We start from the raw sequence: 19147 nt of genomic DNA, 5'->3' as shown, positions 1-19147 counted from the left end.
GAATAATTAGGATATTTGCACTTGACTGGAAAAGCAAAAAAAAATTTTTAAAAAGGTTGGTCACGGAATATCTACATCTATTTAAGTACAGCACATATTTGAAAACTAATTTTATGCACTAATGGCAAAAAATAGACTTGATTATTAACAAAATTAAAATGATGGTTATCTTAAGAATTATAGGCCAAAAAAGCTCATGTAGTTATCAGATGTCAGTCTTAGTCTTTTCTGTCAGTATGACAGAATGGGTGACACTGGATAATTTATAAAGAAAAGAGGTTGGGTTAGCCTATGATTCCAGCCAATTCGTGGCAAAAGAAAAAGAGAAAGCAGGGATATGCAGAGGAGAAAAAAGTGAGAGGAAGCCTCCGTTTTTGATAAGCCATTTTTGTTTGTTTGTTTGTTGACAGTACTGGGGTTTGAACTCAAGGCCTTAGGCTTGCTAGGCAACTACCTTACTTCTTGAACCATGCCTCCATCCCTCCTTGTTTTAAGTTATCTTTCAGACAGGGTCTCATGTTTTTGGCCTAGGCCAGCCTAGGACTTCAATCGTAACTGTCTCCCACAAAGCTAGGATGATAGATATGTACTACCAACTGGCTGATTCGTTCATATGGTGGTCTCACTCACTTTTGGCCCAGGCTAGCCTTGAGCTGCAACTCTCATTTTCTACCTCCCAAGTGGCTAGGATTATAGATGAGCACTCTTGGCCCTTGACTTTATTGTTTTTGTTATTGTTGGGGGAATTGTTTGTTTTTTAAGAGGAAGTCTTACAATGTTGCTCAGGCTGGCCTGAAATTCAGCCTCTTGGGTTGGAGAAATGTGCCACTATGCCCAGCTTTTGGTAGCTAATCAAGTTTAATAAGAAAAGCATTAGTCACTCTTAACAATTGTCTCTTAGGGGCCCTACCTCCCTAAACCATCATCCGATTTAAACATGAGGTTTAGAAGGGGGAAAAAACCATAACCAAGTATATACATTCGATTATCTTTTGAATGTAATTATAAATTTTTACCTCCAGGTATGAAAAGAGAAGAGTAAGCTCAACAATGTGTTCCTACACATTAAGGAAAGCCAGTTTTCCAGGAGTTTTCCCCTATTCCGTGCCCATAGTTACTATTGACAAGTTAAGAATAGATGCCGCAGAAGCTTGCTCAGACCTTGTCCATGCTCATCAGAATCTCGGTTCTCCACCCTCACCAAAAAAAACACTCACATAATAAACTCTCCCTCCTGTCCCCAACGCTACCCATGCCACAGACCATCTTAAACACAGGAATAGAGAAACAGCCTGGAGAGGCCATACCATTCCAGTTCTCAGAGGATGACCTCACCTCCTTACTCTACAGAGTCTTGCATATCCATGGCTGAGAATATAATAAGCCCTATTATCTTGTGCCCAGAAGACCAGAGAAAGCTCCTCACACTGCTCAAGCTCCACCCCTTTCACCCATCCCAACTTAGCTGACAGATGGATTTCCTAAATCATGGAGTGGTTGCTCTTCTATGACTCATTCAACCTCTGTCAGTATTCATTGCCTCATCCGTCAAACAGATACCACATGGACCTCACAGTACAATTGGGCTTGCATGGACTAATGCACATCCAGGATGTAGCAGCGTGGGTACACTCCCTGCATGGTAATATTAGACAAACATGCACGCTCCATGAGGGAAGAATGGTGCCTCTTCCACCCAATGCCTGGAATGCTAGGAAATCAATACATTCTACTTGAGTAAAGGGCTGAACGGCTTCAGTCAAATGCCAGTGCCATCCTTGCCAGCCTGTGATCCTGTTTTCTCCTCTGCAAGTTGTCAATCGCGTTTTGTTGGCCCACATCCTGTTGCACCAACCCCCAACATCTGGAATTTACATCACTGCTTTGTGTTCTCTTGGAGAACTTGCAGCTCATGAGTCTCTCTGACTCTTATCTCCAGTGCTACACACACACACAGAGGCCCTTGTAAACCCCAGATAACCATGTAACAGCTTGATGCTCTAGCAGTGAGGCCATGGAATGGGGTAATGCCTGGAGTAGAGACACTGACGTCAGTCAAATATGTCAACTCCATACTCATGTTTAGCAGCCACTCAGCTTCAGAAGTTGATCTGATTTGGTGCCAGTGCCCAAGCTGAGGGCCTCAGGAAATGTTACCCTGATGGACACCAGGTGCTGGTGGCTCACACCTATAAATCCTAGCTATTCGGGAGACTGAGATCATGGTTTGAAGCCAGTTGGGAGAGTCCCTGAGATTCTAATCTCCAGTGTTCTCCACCAAAAAAAAAAAAACCGGAAGTAGAGCTGTGGCTCAAAGAAGTAGAGCACTAGGCTTGAGTAAAAAGAACTCAGGGACAGTGGCCAGGCCCTGAGTTCAAGCCCCATAACTGACAAAACAACAACAACAACAAAGAACCCTGACAATCCTTCATAAGATTCTGGATTTTATCTGTCTATATAGGACCCATGAAGGGACATTTAGTAGTGTTGTACCAGCAGCTAGCTAGGTACTGAGACTAGGAAATGGGAAGGCAGCTTTCCTCACGGAAGCCTAGAGTGTCGACTTTGGGGAATCCAGCCTAGGAATGGCAGATGTGAGCAGGGGAGGGATAGCAAGTTCACTGAGAGGCAAAATTGCCTAGAAAGTAGAAAGATGCAAAGTCTCCTCCAGCTTTCTATTCTAAAACCTCATTTGTGAGTCACTTAGTTAGAATTCCAAACCCATTTTCAGAGAAGTCCTGTCTGTTATAAATGATGATTGGGGTTTCAGGCTAGTCCACAAAAGCCTATTTAACTCATAATGTTGATGAAATACTATACATTTGCAATGAAAAGCAATAGAAACAAAATCCTGTTGTGATACCAGTAATTAAATGAAAAAAAGAAAAACCAAGAAATGGAAAATAAATGGCTTTCTTTCATTTCTTTTGAGCATTACAACGCTTGGATGGAGGAGGTGGCAGCCTGGTCTCTCCTTTCTCATTTGCATCAGGTAACAGACTGGAAGGGAGCAGCGTGGTGGGGGAGGGGTAGAGAAGGGATGAGGAGATGCTTGTCCCAGAAGAAGAAACTCAAGGAGAAGAAAGAAGGTCTAAGCAGCATCCTGAAGCAAGGAAGAGGATGTGGTCACAGCAGGCTGGGCTCTGACTCTCCTGAGTCTTAGTTGCCCACTGGCCACCCCAGTGGATTGTCTGGGGCGCCATTCCACATGGTGGATGCCACAGTGCACAGCCCAGATTAGACCAGCAGAAAAGCAGGTAAAGCCCCCAGTTAGCTCTGGGATTAGGGCTACCGGGAGCCTCAGGGGCAGAATGACAAGCAAGGATCTGGAGGTCCCAAGAATCCCTTGAAAATGACCAGCTAGCCAGGTAATCTACAATGTACAGTGTTGTAAGTGTTAAGGTCTACACATTCAGAATTGAGAGTTTATCATTGAGAAGCAGATTCTACTGTAAGAAACAGGAGGAGGCCAGGCATGGCGGCTCACATTTGTAATCCTAGCTAGTCAGGAGGGGGAGATCAGGAAGATTATGGTTTAAGGCCAACTCAGACCAATTGTTCATGAGACCCCATTTCCACAAACAAGGCCAGCTATGAGGGAGGTATAATTAGGAGAATTATGATTCAGACCAGCTTAGATAAAAATAAACAAATAAAAATTAAGCCCGGTGCTGGTGGCTCACGCCTGTAATCCTCCAGGAGGAGGCTGAGATCTAAGGATCACAGTTCAAAGCCAGCCCAGGCAGGAAAGGCCATGAGACACTTATCTCTAATTAACCATCAGAAAACTGGAAGTGGTACTGTGGCTCAAGTGGTGGAGTGCTTGCGTTGAGCTGAAGAGCTGAGGGACAGTGCCCCGGCCCAGAGTTCAAGTCCCATGACCGATTAATTAATTAATTAATAATAAAATTAATAATAATAACTAAAACAAAAAAGGAACTGGCAGTGAGTCTCACACAGTAGAAAACCTGCCTAACAAGTATGAGGCCCTGAGTTCAAACCCCACTGCTGCCAAGAAAGAGAGGAAAAAAAAGATGCTTGCTGCGTCTGGTATGGTAGCCACTGGCCATATGTGACTCTTCAGATTTAAATTAATTCAAATCATATAAACTTGGAAAGTCAGTTTCTTGGTCAGATTTCAAGTATTCAATAACCACATGTGGCCAGTGGCTACTATGTTTGGCAGTGTAGATTAATAGAAAAATCTCTAGCCGGGTGCTGGTGGCTCACACCTGTAATCCTAGCTACTCAAGAGGCTGAGATCTGAGGATCATGGTTCAAAGCCAGCCCAGGCAGGAGAGGCCGTGAGACTCTTATCTCCAATAAAAACCACTAGAAAACCAAAGTGGCACTGTGGTTCACATGGTAGAGCCCTCACCTTGAGCTGAAGAGTGTAGGGACAGCGCTCAAGCCCAGAGTTCAAGCCCCAAAATGGACAGAAAAAAGGAAAAGAAGAAAATCTCCATCATCACAGTAAGTTCTGTTGGGCTATGCTAATTGGATTGTATTCTATTCCAACCTTCCATGAAGAGCTCCTCAGGTAGATACACATGGAGAATGAAGGACAGTCAGCTCCACGAAGACTCCAATGCCCTCCTCTCCCATGAACTCTAGGCTGAATTCTATCAGAACAGCTTCCAGAAAGCCAGAATGAGCCAGAACCATACAAGCTTCTTGACCTCTGACCTCTTACGTTTATGAGCTACGACTTCCAAGCTCAACTCTGAGTAAAACATCAAAGGAAAATAATAAAGAGGGAAATTGCAAAGAGCATCAGACCCAAAGCCAAAGTAAAGAAGAGGGCCATCTCTTAGCCTCAGCTGTAGAGGACCCTAATAAGTGTTTCAACCCTTTTGCTCCACTTGCCAACCCAACCACTAAGGCCAGCATTAATGTGTCCATAAACTAGTTAACTCTTGCAGCCTTTCTCCATTTTTTTTTTTTTTGCCAGTCCTGAGGCTTGAACTCAGGGCCTGGGCACTGTCTCTGAGCTTCTTTTACTCAAGGCTAGCACTCTACCACTTGAGCCACAGCACCACTTCCGGCTTTTTCTGTTCATGTGGTACTGAGGAATCGAACCCAGGCCTTCATGCATGCTAGGCAAGCACTCTACCAGTAAGCCACATTCCCAGCTTCTTGCAGCCCTTTCTTCTCTACCAGAACAGAGAAGTCAAGGTCCATCCTAGAGTCCAGCACTGCCGGTCACTGGCCAAGGTATGATGAGCTATGGCACCGCCGATGCCCTCAGCGGGTCAGGCCCCAGGCGCACTCATAGCTTTCACTTTGGTGCTGGGTCTGGCCTCTTCCCCATCGTGGATCTGTACATCAGATTCCCCCAGCTCCCCAGAAGCAGCACTTCCCTATGACCATGGCCACAGAACAATCCCAATAAGACTCCTGCCCACCCTGCCTCCCCAAGGGGCTCAGGCCAAGCCCAACAGCATCTTCCCTCTCCACCAGCCATCTGCAAGGCAATCCACCTCCCTGCCATTTTTGGCCCATCTTAGCAACACAATGTGTAGAGAACACAATGACCACAGCCAGCCCCAGCCCAAAGGCCCACCTTGGTGCGAGGTGAAGACAGGCAGCAGCCTGTCCCCTAGTGGAGTCATCTGGCCTCCACTGCCTCCCCATCCACCCCTTGGCAGCTGCTTTCCTCTACCTTCTAGGTCCCTCCTTTCCTTCAAATTGAACGAGGCTATTGGGGGCCACCACGTTCCTGGCAGGCGGGGTGGGCTACAACAGTTAGAGAAAATCTTTTGGTACTCCCCTTAGCGATTTCAATACAAATGCACTCACACTGCATCTGTCTCCGAAACGAAATGCTATTTTTTAGACACCGAGCACCTAAATCTTCTTTTTAGAGACTCATGTCATTGTCTCCTCCATATTCTTGTTGGATGCAACTAATTAGAGGGCTGATCTACTGCTGCTACCCCACTGAGGATCTTCAAGGCTGATGACTTCCTGCTTGGGAACTCCTTTCACACTATGCCAGACTGTCACCAGCAAATAACACCCTCCGCCCCTTCCTACTCCCACATCCTAAACACCTGGTGCAATCTCCCAACACACCTGTGCAGACAGCACACCCATAACACACCCTCCAGCCCACACAGCCATGCACAAGCCAAGATCACCCACACACTCTGCAGAGTGGAGCAGAAAACACCCTAAGTTAGTGATATGTCATTTCAGGGAGAGTGCCCCCACCCCAAATCCCACGGAGACCAGTGCCAGCTATAGCTCCCTGGATTCCAATATGAATAGCGTCAAATGTTGGTTGGCACCAGACTTTGCAGAGTCACCAAGATATTTTGAGTAACTCACTTTATTTGATTGAAACCTGATTAGAAGTCTCAAGGTAGGTATTCCCACCTCCGTTTTTCAGATGAGTGGACTGGGTTCAGAACACTTCAACAGTTTCCCAAGGTCACATGCCTACAAAGCAAGAGTTAGAACTGAATCCAATGACCTCTGTATTGTGTGCAACTGGAGGTCTGTCTCTTTCTTCATTTTATGTTATTATTTTGTATAGTACTGGAGCTTGAACACAGGCTCTCATGCTTGCCAGGCAGGTATGCTACCACTTGAGCCATACTCTAAGCCCTTATTGCTTTAAGTCTTTTTCCAGTGGGTTCTCTTGCTTTTGCCCAGGGCCAGCCTGGGACTGCCATCCTCCTACCTCTGTTTTCCATGTGGCTAGGATTACAGATATGAACCATGTTTCTGTATTTTTGAGATTTTTAGAGCTTTCAGGTTCTTTCCCCCAAGTGGACCTCAAATCATAATCCTTCAATCTCTGCCTCCCAAGAAACTGAGATCATAGATATGTACCAACATGCTTGGCTTTGAAGCCTCTTTCTGAGGAAACAGAAGATAGAGATTTGAGACTAGATATCTAAAATACATAATACAAGATATTTAAAATACATAATGCAAGATATTTAAAATACATGATACAAGAAAGGAATCACCTAGCTTTTCTACACTATTTAAAACAACCAACAACAAGACATATGGATGCAAATTCTCCCAAAGCCAGATCCAAATAGAAACCATCAACAAATGGCACACAAATAGAAGAGGAAGGTGTGGGAGGATGTACTCGCTGCAATATTGCATGTCCTGGTTCTCAGCCAAAGCCCACCCACTCTCTCCTGCCCTGAACTACCTCTGGTCACCACATCCCACATCAATGCCCTCCAGCCCAAGAGTTCTCAAATCTTAACAGATTAAGAACCCCACAGGTTCCTGGGCCTCACCCCCCACCACACACACACCTAGAGATTCTGATTCAGTACATCTGGGCAGGGGTCTGTGAATCTGTACCCTAACAAGTTTCCAAATCATACAGGCTGCTGGGCCATGGACCACATTTGGACAGTGCAGTCTTGACTCTGGTAAGACATTTACCATACACTGTAGACCTTGGCTACTCTTTTGGTTACACCATTCCAGTTCCTCCCGGCACTTCCCCTGCTACACTGCCGACAGTCTTGTGTGCATTCAGAATCCTCCTGCAAAACCCAGGACCCATCCTGGTTATAGTTTGGAACTCGGGTTCAGACTTGTTCTTGGCACAGCACTCCAGTTCTCATCCCTACGCTTCTCTGTTAAACACGGTTCTTTATTTATTATGCTATATCCTTAATACTTCAGATTTCTTCTTGAATGACCTTTGTCCAAAACTTCTTCATGAGGACTGAATTATAGTATTAAATCCTAAAGTAACACCCACCATTCTCAAGCCTATTGACCTTTATGCCAGGTGTCTGCCTGCCCAGACATCTATAGCATCTCACACAGATTCCCTCTTGCTGAGCTGTCCTGAAATGAACACTCAGCTCCTGGTCTTGTTCCTCTTCCTTCCTATGACTGCAGCTTTTTGGTTGTTTGAACTGCTGGAAAGAAGAAATGCCTGCCATCCTGAGCTTCCTCTTCAGCACTTAGGGCTTGGACAGCTCCTTTCAAGAGCCAAGATGGTAGACCCAACACAATTGTTTTTTTTTCCCTTGCTGGGGGCCGGGGACATGGGCCATGCCTCTGTGAAATAGTAGTTTTGGATTATATTTTGCTTCTATTTCTCCCTCTAATGAATCCTTGCTGATTTAAGTATGGAAGTTGGGACCCATGATGTGTACAAGTTGGCAGCATTAGCCTGTACTCTCTGGGTAGTCAATAAGCATTAAGCAACAAGCAGTTTGATCCCTTGCCTGGTTGTCACCTAAATATATCATCCAATTTGGAAAGTACCTCTTACTATCCCCTCCAGCGCCTAGCAAGGGGGTTGGTTCTCACAGAACGGGCACGCCATGAACACTGAATGACTAAATGAACAAAGGGATGAAAGAAGTCACTGGGGTTGTGCCTAGTTCTCCTTGGTGGGATCCAGATCAGTATGCTCAGCCAGAAGAAAACAACATCCAATCTGCAGAAGCTGAGAGAATGCCTCTAGGCCAGACTTCCTACAAATTCCCAGCACAAAATTGGACCTGCACGTTCAGATGAATTGTGGATGGAAGACTGCAATTGCAGCAGCATAGAAGTTCTCAGGATTTTTTTTTTAGTCCATGGATTGTTTTTAACACAAAAAGATTGTACTGAACTCTCCATCCTCTACTCCAGACCTTCTCGTCTCCCTGCCCCTGTGGCCATCCCCAAAATAAGTTCTCTCTTTTGTCTACTCCATTTCTATCATTGACCTCTCCACCCCCCCCCCCCCCCCGGGCCAGGCCAATGATCTAAATAGGTGAAATCAACAGCTGTGAGTGTGTGTATGAGTTCATAAAATCTCCATACTCTGCCTCTTACTCATTCCTTTGGGTGGGCCTCCTGGAAAATTAACAATGCTGTTCAGAGCAATTAATGTCACAAAACATTAACACATTAGCTCAAAAAGTCCATCAATGGGCTGGATGGATGGTTCAAGCAGTTGAGCACCTGTCCAGCAAGGATGAGTTCAAACAGTGTTACCATCCCCAAAAAAGTCATCAAAGCTGGGAATAGTGGTTCACGCTTGAATTTCCAGCACTTAGGAGGCTAAGTCAGGAAGATTGCGAGTTTGAGGCCAACCTGAACTTCATTGAGCAAGACCTTGTCTCAAAAAATAAACAATCCAGGAAATGAAAACATGGGTTATCTATGTTGTTGTTGGTAGTGGTGGTGGTGGTATTTATATATGGTTGGGACTGGGGGGGCATTTTTGTTCATTTAGGTTTTTTCTTTCTATTTTCTGCTTCTTAGCAGGAATAAAAGGAGAGTGAACAAATGCAATCATGCTATTCGATATACATTTTGTGGCAAATGAACTATGGGTAGGGACAAGAGGGAGAAACGGGGGAAGTGAAGGAAGGGGTGATATTGTTGAAAAGAGAAATATATGCATTGCCCGAATTGTGAACTGGTAACCCCTCTGTACAATACCTAATGATAACAATAAAATTATATTCTTTAAAGTAAATAACACTGATGAAATTAGGAGGCCTGTTCCCTAGTAGAAGACTAAATGCATGAACAAGAGGTACATTTTGGCAGGCAGATAAAAAGCTGTGTATGAAAGGAAATGGCCCTGCATAAGTTACTACTTCAAGGGCAGGTCTAGATACAATGTTGTGTTAAAGGGTTTGTGTTCTCTGCCTGCCTTGCTGCAGTAATAGCACATGAGATGTGGGAGGACAGTCAGGCTATCTGTGATTAGGCTGAAGTCTCTAGGTATCCCAAAAGATCTACAATGTTCCCTGCAGGAACTGGGGCGAAAAGCCATGCAATGCTGTGCAAATGGCAGAATTTCAGTTACTGGGCAACCAGTGGGCTGAGTTTCAATGCTACCAAGCTTTCCTAGTCTACAAATGGTTTCTTTGCAACTGATGACCCCATGGTTGCCAGTGTTGCTAGCAAGAAGCATCTCACAACAGATTGCACACATTAAGAGTCTCACACTGGCTAGGCTCCCATGCAGGAGCAAGAGAAGGAAAATGGCTGACGCTGCAGGGAAGCTAAGTGTCTAATGTCTGGAATGTTTACCTCATTAGCCTGTTTTACATAACCTCAGCCACACAAGAGAAAATAGAAGAGAGGAGGGGAGAGGGGAGGAGAGGGGAGGGGAGTGAAGGGAGGGGAGAGAGGGGAGGGGAGAGAGGAGTGGGGAGAGAGGGGAAGGGAGGGGAGAACAGAGGGGAGGGGAGGGAGAGGAGAAGGGAGGGATAGGAGAAGGGAGGGAGAGGAGAAGGGAGGGGAGAGCAGAGAGGAGGGGAGGGGCATAGAGGAGGGGAAGGGCATAGGGGAGGGGAGGGAGGAGAGGGGAGGGGAGGGAGGGAAGAGATGAGGACTGAAGTTCGTCTCAGATTCTGAGTCCTCATGTTCATGTCCCTCTGAGGCAAAGATGGGCTCTCTTGGCACCTCCTTCCTCCGGGACCTGGTTAACTACTTATAGTTTTATCCCAAGCCATTTGGTCTACAACATTCATTTTACTATAACCAGGGATGGCTTGGAAAGGGGAGACCAGGAAGTCAAGCTGCTCTGAGCTGAGTCGAAATGGAAAGCGGTGCAGGCTGCAGACAGAAAGCTGGCTTGCTAGGATCTGTTGGGACAGTCTATCGGGGAGGAAAGGGCAGAGGCCTTGGGACAGAACCGATGTAAGTCTGAGGCCAAAAGACCTATGCCAGGGGCTGGGAAGGTGGCTCAGTGGTAGAGTGCTTGCCTTGAATGCATGAGGCCCTGGGTTCGATTCCTCAGCACCACATAAGCAAAAAGAAAAAAGCCAGAAGTGGCGCTGTGCCTCAAGTGGTAGAGCACTAGCCTTGAGCTGAAGAGCTGAGGAACAGTGCCCAGGCCCAGAGTTCAGGCCCCACAACCGGACCCAAAAAAAACAAAACAAAACAAGCAAGACCCATGCCAAGGGGGAGGGACGATGTGCCACTGGAGGCCCCAGAAGTGGCGGGACCTGGGGGCAGCTGGAGGGGTCCAGACAGCACTGATGTTCAGGGGAGGGCCATCTCATTCTGGAAAGGCAAAAGGTGGGGGAAAAGGTAGGAGAGTTCAAATAAAGGGGGAGCCAGGCAGGGCTTGGCCGTGTGGAATGAGGAGTTCCGCACCACTGACCCACATTAGCGTGGCCAGACTCACTGGGCCTGGCAGGGGCTAGAAGCCCAAGAGCCATGACGAGCTTCAGAGAGCTGAGCTGCCATCCAGGATCTGCAGTGACAACCAGCTCTGCGCCTGCGACTTCCGGTCCCCTTAGTGGTGGATCTACTCCAAGAACGTTGCTTGTGTACCAAGTCTGGATCGCCATCTCTATCTCCCCTCTTCTCCTCTCCTCCTCCCTCCCTTCCTCCTTGAGCCAGGCTGGATCTCCTCTGCCTTCCCTTCACTCCGTATGAAGCAGGATGGATGTGGGTCACAAGTACTCTCACCTCCCTTGTAATATGGCCACTGCAGGGGGGCTGTGGTGGAAAACCCCCTTCATGCTGGAGGAGAGTGAAGAAGCCCTCCATGCTGGAGGCCCCGCCTGCTCTGCCGGGTACAGTGCCGCGTGGTTGGTGCACTGTGTGGCAGTATTGGGTGTGGATGAGGAGGGAGGGCCAGGGAAGCGGGGAGAGAAAAGCATCTCTTGGCCATTTCGTCAGCTGGAAATGCACCATGCACGCACACACACACACACACACACACACACACACACACACAAACCAACAACAACTCTCACTTCCCTGGCTCACAGCCTCTTGAAAGATACCAAAGATCTGATTGCAGGAAGTGGAGTCTCAGCTCCTTGATTCTCACTGCCGGAAGCAATCAGCTATAAGCTGAAACCTCCATCTTCCCCCACACCAAGCAGAATGAGATGTGAGTTCATACACACACACACACACACACACACAGAGTAACTTGGAGTCCTGGGGTGCTTAGTCACAGCTGCTCACTCAGCCCCACCAAGGAGATTAGGGACAAGAAAAGGCCAACCCCACACCTTCCAGCAGGTGTCTGTCTGGCCTCCCCAGACAGGCTTTCTCCTGGTGGCCCTGCCAATGCACCCCGATCCCTCGCCCCCACCCCAGTCTGCCAGACTGTGCAGCCAGGGCAGAACAGAGGATGCTATGGCGGCGGGAACCAAGGCAGAGCCAGTGGGATGCAAGGCCTCTGCGGCTCTTAGGGGCTGCTTGAGGACACAAGAACCTCCAAACCCGTGATTGTAGAGATGGGTTCCAGGGAGGAGGAAGTAGCACCACTGAAATGTCAGCACAGGGCGGACAGGGACCAGCCACTGGCAACCAGACTGTCATATTCAAAACATCCAACCGGACAACCCAGCTAAACGGTATCGCTTGTTACGTCTGATGCCGAGGCCGCCTCTCTCCTCCTCACTGGCCAATGACTCTGTCCTTTTTTGCTTCAGCCCTGGAAATGGAAGGAAGATTTGGGTGAAGAAAAGAAGGCACCCAGAGCCTGCCGAAGCACCGACCTCACCCCTGCCACCACCCTGCATTGCTGGGACTGGTTGGGGGAGCGGGGGGGGGGGGGGGGCAAGAATGAGGACACAGGTAGCAGCTAGGAGAGGATTTATTTCTACCTTTTCTGGGCTGGTGAGAGAACCAGGCACCCACAGAACGTTGCCTGCAATCCCCATCCAAGCACCGGCAAAATGTCACCAGCAATCTCCATCCAAGCTAGGGTTGGAACTTTGCCACAACTCCACCACATAACACAACATTTGAACCTCAGACCCATCCTTTGCTCCATCTCACACACACACACACACACACACACACACACACACGCGCGCGCACACAGAGGCTGGATCATCCATTTTTCCTCCCTATGGAGTAAACTCTGACACTTAGACCTGGAAGCCTAGTAGACTACAAGTATTTATTCTCTCGCCTGCTGTTCAGCTGATCGTGAGTCCAGCAATTAAGCTTCCCATTGGTGAGCTTGACTTTTCAAAACACATAACACAACTCAAATGATGCCCTTTCCCATTTGACAGCTTTTTTCTACCAGGGAGGATATCAGGCCACAGGAAAATTCCTGATGAAAAGTATATAGACAAATTTCAAATATCTGCAACACGTTGTTTCACAAAAAAATAAAAATAAAACCTACGCACAGGGGCTCATGTTTACAACCCCAGCTACTGGAAGGCAGGGACCGGGAACATCAAGGCCACCTTGAAACAAAATGTTAGCAAGGTCCCCATCTCAACCAACAAGGCTGTGGTGTTACATGTCTGTAATCCAGGCTAATCCAGGCAAAACATGCAAAACTCTAACCAAAAAATAACTGAAATAAAAAGGGCTGGGGGGATGGCTCGAGTGATAAAGCATTTCCCTAGTAACCACAGACCCCTGAGTTCAGAACCCCCCAAAAAAGTTCACAAAAGAAAGCAAAATGTTCTTTCCTTGGGTCAAATTAGCTGAGAAAACTTATAGAATGTAAAATATTATGATCACATTCTTAAATGGCAACCAATCTAGTACCAAGTGAATTTTCTCAATCCCAATCAGAATATTAAAGCATACAATACTCTCAAAATAATAAAAATCAAGTGAGGTAATGATAGCTCATGCCTATAATCCTAGCTACTTAGGAAGCTGAGATCTGAGGATTGTGGTTCAAAGCCAGCCCAAGCTGAGAAATTTGTGAGACTCTTCTTTGCAATTAACCAGCAAAAAGCTAGAAGTAGAGCTATCGCTCAAGAGGTGGAGCACCAGCCTTGACCTAAAAAGCCGAGCAAGAGCCAAGTAAGACCCAGTACCAGCACCAAGAAATAAAAAAAAAAAAAAAAAGACAGAAGAAAAGAGATGAGACAAGCATAAGATCTGTTTTCTTGGGTTTTCCAGTGCTGAGGATTAAACTCAGGGCCTGGTACATGTTGGTTAGACAAGAATACCACTGACTACATCCCCTAGTCCAAAATGTCAGCTGTCTTTTTTATTTCACTTTTAACATGTGATCACAGGAGTTTGCTCATCTCTAACTGCTTCTACTGTATTTCCAAGGTGACTTCTATGCCCATTTCCCACTAAACATCACCAGGGCCTGACCAATGAAAACCAACACAAAAACAATCCACACTTCTCCATCAAGACAGCATTCCCAGTTACACTAATACCAAATTCACTGGTGACAATTGCTCACCTGCCCTCCAGCAAAAAATAGCTGCCATCCAACCTCAGACCTGGCAAATGTTCTCTGCCCGCTTCATAGCCCATTAGGCAACTCTGTGAAAGAAGCAGATGAATCGTTCCCCCCAAAGGAAAGCATCAGCTTTGCCCAATACCTCGTGTGGAACAGGCGTTGCCAATGCTTTTATCTGTTAAAAATAGATCTGTTAACACCTCAGTTCACAGCAGAAGCAACACACCAGCTGTGTCAGAACCCACCAGCACTACGGTTAGACAATGGGAGACACACGGGCCTCAAAGAGGACCCACAAACCTCTCTGTCTCTGCTGAGGCCATGGGTTATGTTCCAATGGCCCATCAATGGGTGGCAGCTTCCCATTCTAGACATTTACAGTGCACTCAGCCATTAAGACTCTGAGCAAGTTCCCCTCCATGTGTCTCTTGTGCAATGTACACCGAAACATTTCTCCTTCTTGCTGAAATTCAAACTATTTGAGTTACAAGAGGCGATTGTATATTGTAATTATCGTACTGCCTTGTAACTATTTGTGTTGTGAATGTCTCCCTCCAACCCTGCCCTTCCCCACCTCTAGAACTGAGCTCCTTAAAAGAGCTTCCTGTAACCTTGAGTCCACTACTTGGTAACCAGAGCCAGATTGAGTTCGTTTAAACTGAATGAAACTGAAATGGCAATGTCTTTTTCCTCTTAGATCCTGAATCCTACTATGCACCTCGTAATATGTTAGATTTAATTCATCAGGATTTACAACTTGTGTATATGTGTGTATGTGTCTGTGTCTCTGTGTTTGTGGGTGTATACCAATGCCAGGGCTCGAACTCAGGGCCTCACACTCTTTCTTGGTTTCTTCACTAAAAGCAAGCACTCTACCACTTGAGTCATACCTCCACCTCTGGCTCTTTTGGTGGTTAACCAGCAATGAGTCTCTGACATTTTTGCTCAGGCTGGCTTCAAACCATGATCCTCAGATCTCAGTCACCAGAGTTGCTAGGATTACAGGCATGAGCTACAACACCAGACCATTTACCTTAAATATTCCTTTAGTTTCCGACTTATGGACTTTATTATACCAATAGATAGTGGGAAATAAGCAACTATTGTCAGAGATTTTAATATTTGGGTCCTTACATGTCTACCACCTACTCAAAAGAAACAAATTTTCCTGAGAATAGGGTCTCTAAGGCAAATGTCAGGCTGAAATTAAATAAGTATATCGTACATGGGAGCATATGGAGGTGCTGTTGGACTTGAGCTCTCTTTCCCCATGCACTGCTGAGTCTCTGGTAATGACTAAAGCTAAAAGGGGCCCCAGTCTCAGTAGGGCTGGTCCATCACCAGTATGTGCTCTCTCATTTCAAGAATACTGGACACCTACAATTTTTGCCTGAAACAAATGAATGATGCTTCTGTTTGCTTCATTGTCTCTCCCATCTCCCCACTTCAAGCTGTGGTTGGTTAATTCAAGTCAAACCAATAAATATGACTATACCTGGCAGGCCCCATGCACACAAAGAAAAGGAAGAAGATTCAGCCAAAAAAACAAATTCCAAGTTAATCAGCAAAGAGATCTTTAACATTAGGAAACAATAAAGGAATGCTTACTTGCACATAAATGTAAATTGAGTCTTACCCCTTGGATGTTAAGAGAAGAAAATGATGCGGCAGGACTATGTGACAAATACAAGCACATGGCACTCACGGGACAAATGGGTCACCGTGAAGAACTGGGCCAGCAAGAAGAAGAGCCCTCCTGCCACAGATAGACAGCAGATGCCCACGGGGCACCTGCATGAGAATAGTCAACCATCTCTGTTTGCTCATTAAGTCACCTGTGACTGTCATGTAAGTCCCTGAGGATCCCTGGCCAAGAATTTCCCTAGCCAATGATCACAGACATTTTCATCTTTGCTGCACAAGCACATGTGAGCCAGGGTTCCAAGTCCTGTCCCTCAAAGGTACATAGAAATATGGAAGTTGAGGCCAGGTACTACCCCTTAGTGATATCCCCTGGGGCAAACCTCCAAAGTAATGCAGCTGGTCTCACCTTTTACAAATGATGGCCCAGAGGATTCGTACATTGCCACCATAATACACCAAGCAACGTGGAGGGGTGCTCAAGTGACACCCAGGTAGATGAAATCTTAGATCTCGATCAGGATAGTAAATTAAGACCCTTGTCTTAACTGCTAGTAGTTTTCTTTTATTGTTGTTGATATTGTTTTGATTTTTTTTTCAGAAGCCAAAATACTCCAAATCTGTCATGTAATCAAAGCACCTGAGATACTTCTGACCTATACCTACTGGCACTTCAGGGACCCCCCTCCTCCCCACAATGCCCTAAGACTCCACGGATCTCAGAAGACGCACAAGGTGCCAGCCCTCCAGGTGACAGACCAGCAGAGTCACAGCCACAGAGACGCAGGTGTACTTACGCAGGGCATGCCACTCGTCCTGACGGATGGTCTTGGTGATATTGAACGTGAGGTTCCTGGGGATGGTTGCTGAGGAGTAGTGGTACTTGATGTATGTACATCGCTCAAGTTCTCCTGGAAAAGAGAGACCAGAAGCCAACTATTAATGAGGTAGTGACCATATCGGAAGCAGTTCAGTGATCCATTTCTCTGTCCTGGAAATAAAGACTTGTTTCATAGTGGGTCTGATGATGTCTACTGTGTATACAAGGCAAGAAAAAGGCAACAGAGGAAAACCACCATCAGATGGTAGATTGATTTAGATGGAAAAAATACATCTGTAGGATCATGCAATAGTGGGAGGAACCAATGTTTAGACTACTGGAAATAAGCTTAAAAGAAAATGGTAGCCATCTCTGTTTAATCTTTTTAAGAAAGTCAACTTTCAACTCAAAAGTGAAAGTTTGGCAATATATATCTATCTATATATATATAGATAGATAGATAGATAGATACACACACACACACACACGTATATATGTGTGTGCGTGTGTGTGTGTGTGTGTGTGTGCGCGTGCGCGCGCACGCGCATTCCATGGCTTCCAGGGGCCAGAGAGCAGGCCCCTTAAGGAGGTAATTTGGGCTTGGTAAACATAGTCTTCTGGAATAGAACGAGCAAGAGGAAGTAGGGGTTCTTCCCTTGTCTCTCTCCATCCTCCCCAATCTCTGACCAAATCAATCTGGGTCTTTTTAAACCAATCTCTTCTCTTCTTTCCAAGACAAAACTATAGACCAGTACCAAACTCAACACCTGGTCATAAGAACTTCACAATAAGTTACTTTACTCAAAGCATGCTCTTAGGGCAGAAATTCTTAAAGTGTGATCCCAGAACCAGTGTCATTAGAATCCCTCCTTAGGGATTTGCTAGAAATGCAGCATTTCAGGCCCACTCTCAAGTGTACTGATTCAGAAACTCCAAGCCCGATCCTGGGTGAATCTTAAGCCTTCCAAGTGATTCTGTTGCATGCTTACGTTTGAGAACTGCTGCTTGAGAGAACCTAACATATTGCCAGTGTATTAATTCAAGGATCCATCAAGTTTGCAAATTCCAAAAGGAAGGCCAGATTCCCTTTGGTCTCCTGCAGCCATTTCTATTGACACTTACTTATCTAAGGGGTATTAAAACTCAATGGCAGCGCATTGTGAAGAATCAGGAAAGGAATGATTTTTAAAGGTTAGAGGTTTTGAAATTTGGTTTTGCACCTGAATGGATTTTGATGGTAATCCATTTTGCACCCCACTGATTTTCAATTTATAACCGGTGGCACCTGATTGAATTGTTTGACCCCCCGGCCCACTGTCAGCAGGGAAGCTGGCAATTGGTGGAGTGCAATAATTTAGACAGTGCCTTGTGAAACTGATGCCTTATTGTAAATCATATCTGGACAACTTCCCAGTTGCCAGTGCCAGTTATCGCTGGGCATTTTTCTAATGGGACGGATTCTATCCAAATAGACAAAAGTTCTAGCAAGTGATATATACTCCTTTCTTGGCTGCTTCAGTTTTTCATGCTCCTATGCCCTCTGCACCCTCAACCCTCAAGCTTTCTGAGATCCCTCACATGACCCCAGCATTTCCCCCACTCCTTTCCCACCCAAAGCACGCCACCTCCTTAAACCTTCATGCCCAACCTCCCCTGATTTCTTAACCATCTGAAGACAGTATCTGCCAGATAGTCTACTTCCTCACTTCAAATCCTCACACCTCCTCTCGTTTCTACTCTCACTTTAGAGTTTCCGTTAAAAATATTGTTTCCTCTCTCGTCTACAGCATCATCCTCAATGTCTCCTCTTTCCTTATAAGGGCTCCTCCTTCCTAACATCAGCTGGTCACTTCTCCTGCAGAAATGTCCTGGGAGTCTAGTCTCTCTCCTCGGGCCCCATTTCCTCTACATTGTTCTAGTATAGTCTCACACAGCCTAACAATGTTTCCGTCAATGCCAGACCACACATGCGATGGTGGTCTCGGTCTCTTAAGATTAGTATAGCTGGGTGCCGGCAGCTCACGCCTGTAATCCTACCTACTCAGGAGGCTGAGATCTGAGGATCATGGTTCAAAGCCAGCCCGGGCAGGAAAGTTCATGAGACTCTTATTTCCAATAAACCACTAGAAAACCAGAAGTGGCGCTGTGGCTCAAGTGGTAGAGTGCTCGCCTTGAGCTGAAGAGAGCAGGGACTGCGTCCAAGCCCAGAGTTCAGGCCCCATGACCGACAAAAAAAAAAAAAGATTGGTATGTCACCTTCCAGGCTCAGTGGCTCACCTCTATAATCCTAGATACTTGGAAAGCAGAAATCTGGAGGATCATGGTTTGAGACCCATGCAAAAATATTCCCAGACTCCTATCTCAACCGATAGCTGGGCATGGTGGTACACAACTCTCATATCAGCTATGCAGGAGGCAAAAACGGGAGGGCTGCAATCCAGGCCCGCCCAGGAATAAATGTGAGACGCAACCCAAAAACTAACTAAAGCATACAGGGCTGGAGATGTGGCTCAAGTGGTAGAGCACCTGCTTAACAAGTGCAAGGCCTT

The 19147-nt window shown here is 46.2% G+C and overlaps 1 protein-coding gene across 1 annotated transcript in view; it reads right to left on the bottom strand.

Annotated features, from left to right (window-relative positions):
- Tmem178b (transmembrane protein 178B) overlaps positions 1-19147 on the bottom strand; it is a 371577-nt gene that overhangs the window by 224190 nt on the left and 128240 nt on the right. The window contains exon 2 of the mRNA XM_042677240.1: positions 16576-16689. Coding sequence (XP_042533174.1) covers positions 16576-16689 — 114 coding nt within the window. The remainder of the gene's footprint in view (positions 1-16575; positions 16690-19147) is intronic.

The sequence above is a fragment of the Dipodomys spectabilis genome, unplaced genomic scaffold (assembly GCF_019054845.1).
Source record: "Dipodomys spectabilis isolate Male_0828 unplaced genomic scaffold, ASM1905484v1 ptg000034l, whole genome shotgun sequence".
Taxonomy (NCBI): Eukaryota; Metazoa; Chordata; class Mammalia; order Rodentia; family Heteromyidae; genus Dipodomys; species Dipodomys spectabilis.
The sequence above is the reverse complement of the archived record's forward strand: the minus strand, read 5'-3'. Positions and strand labels throughout refer to the sequence as shown.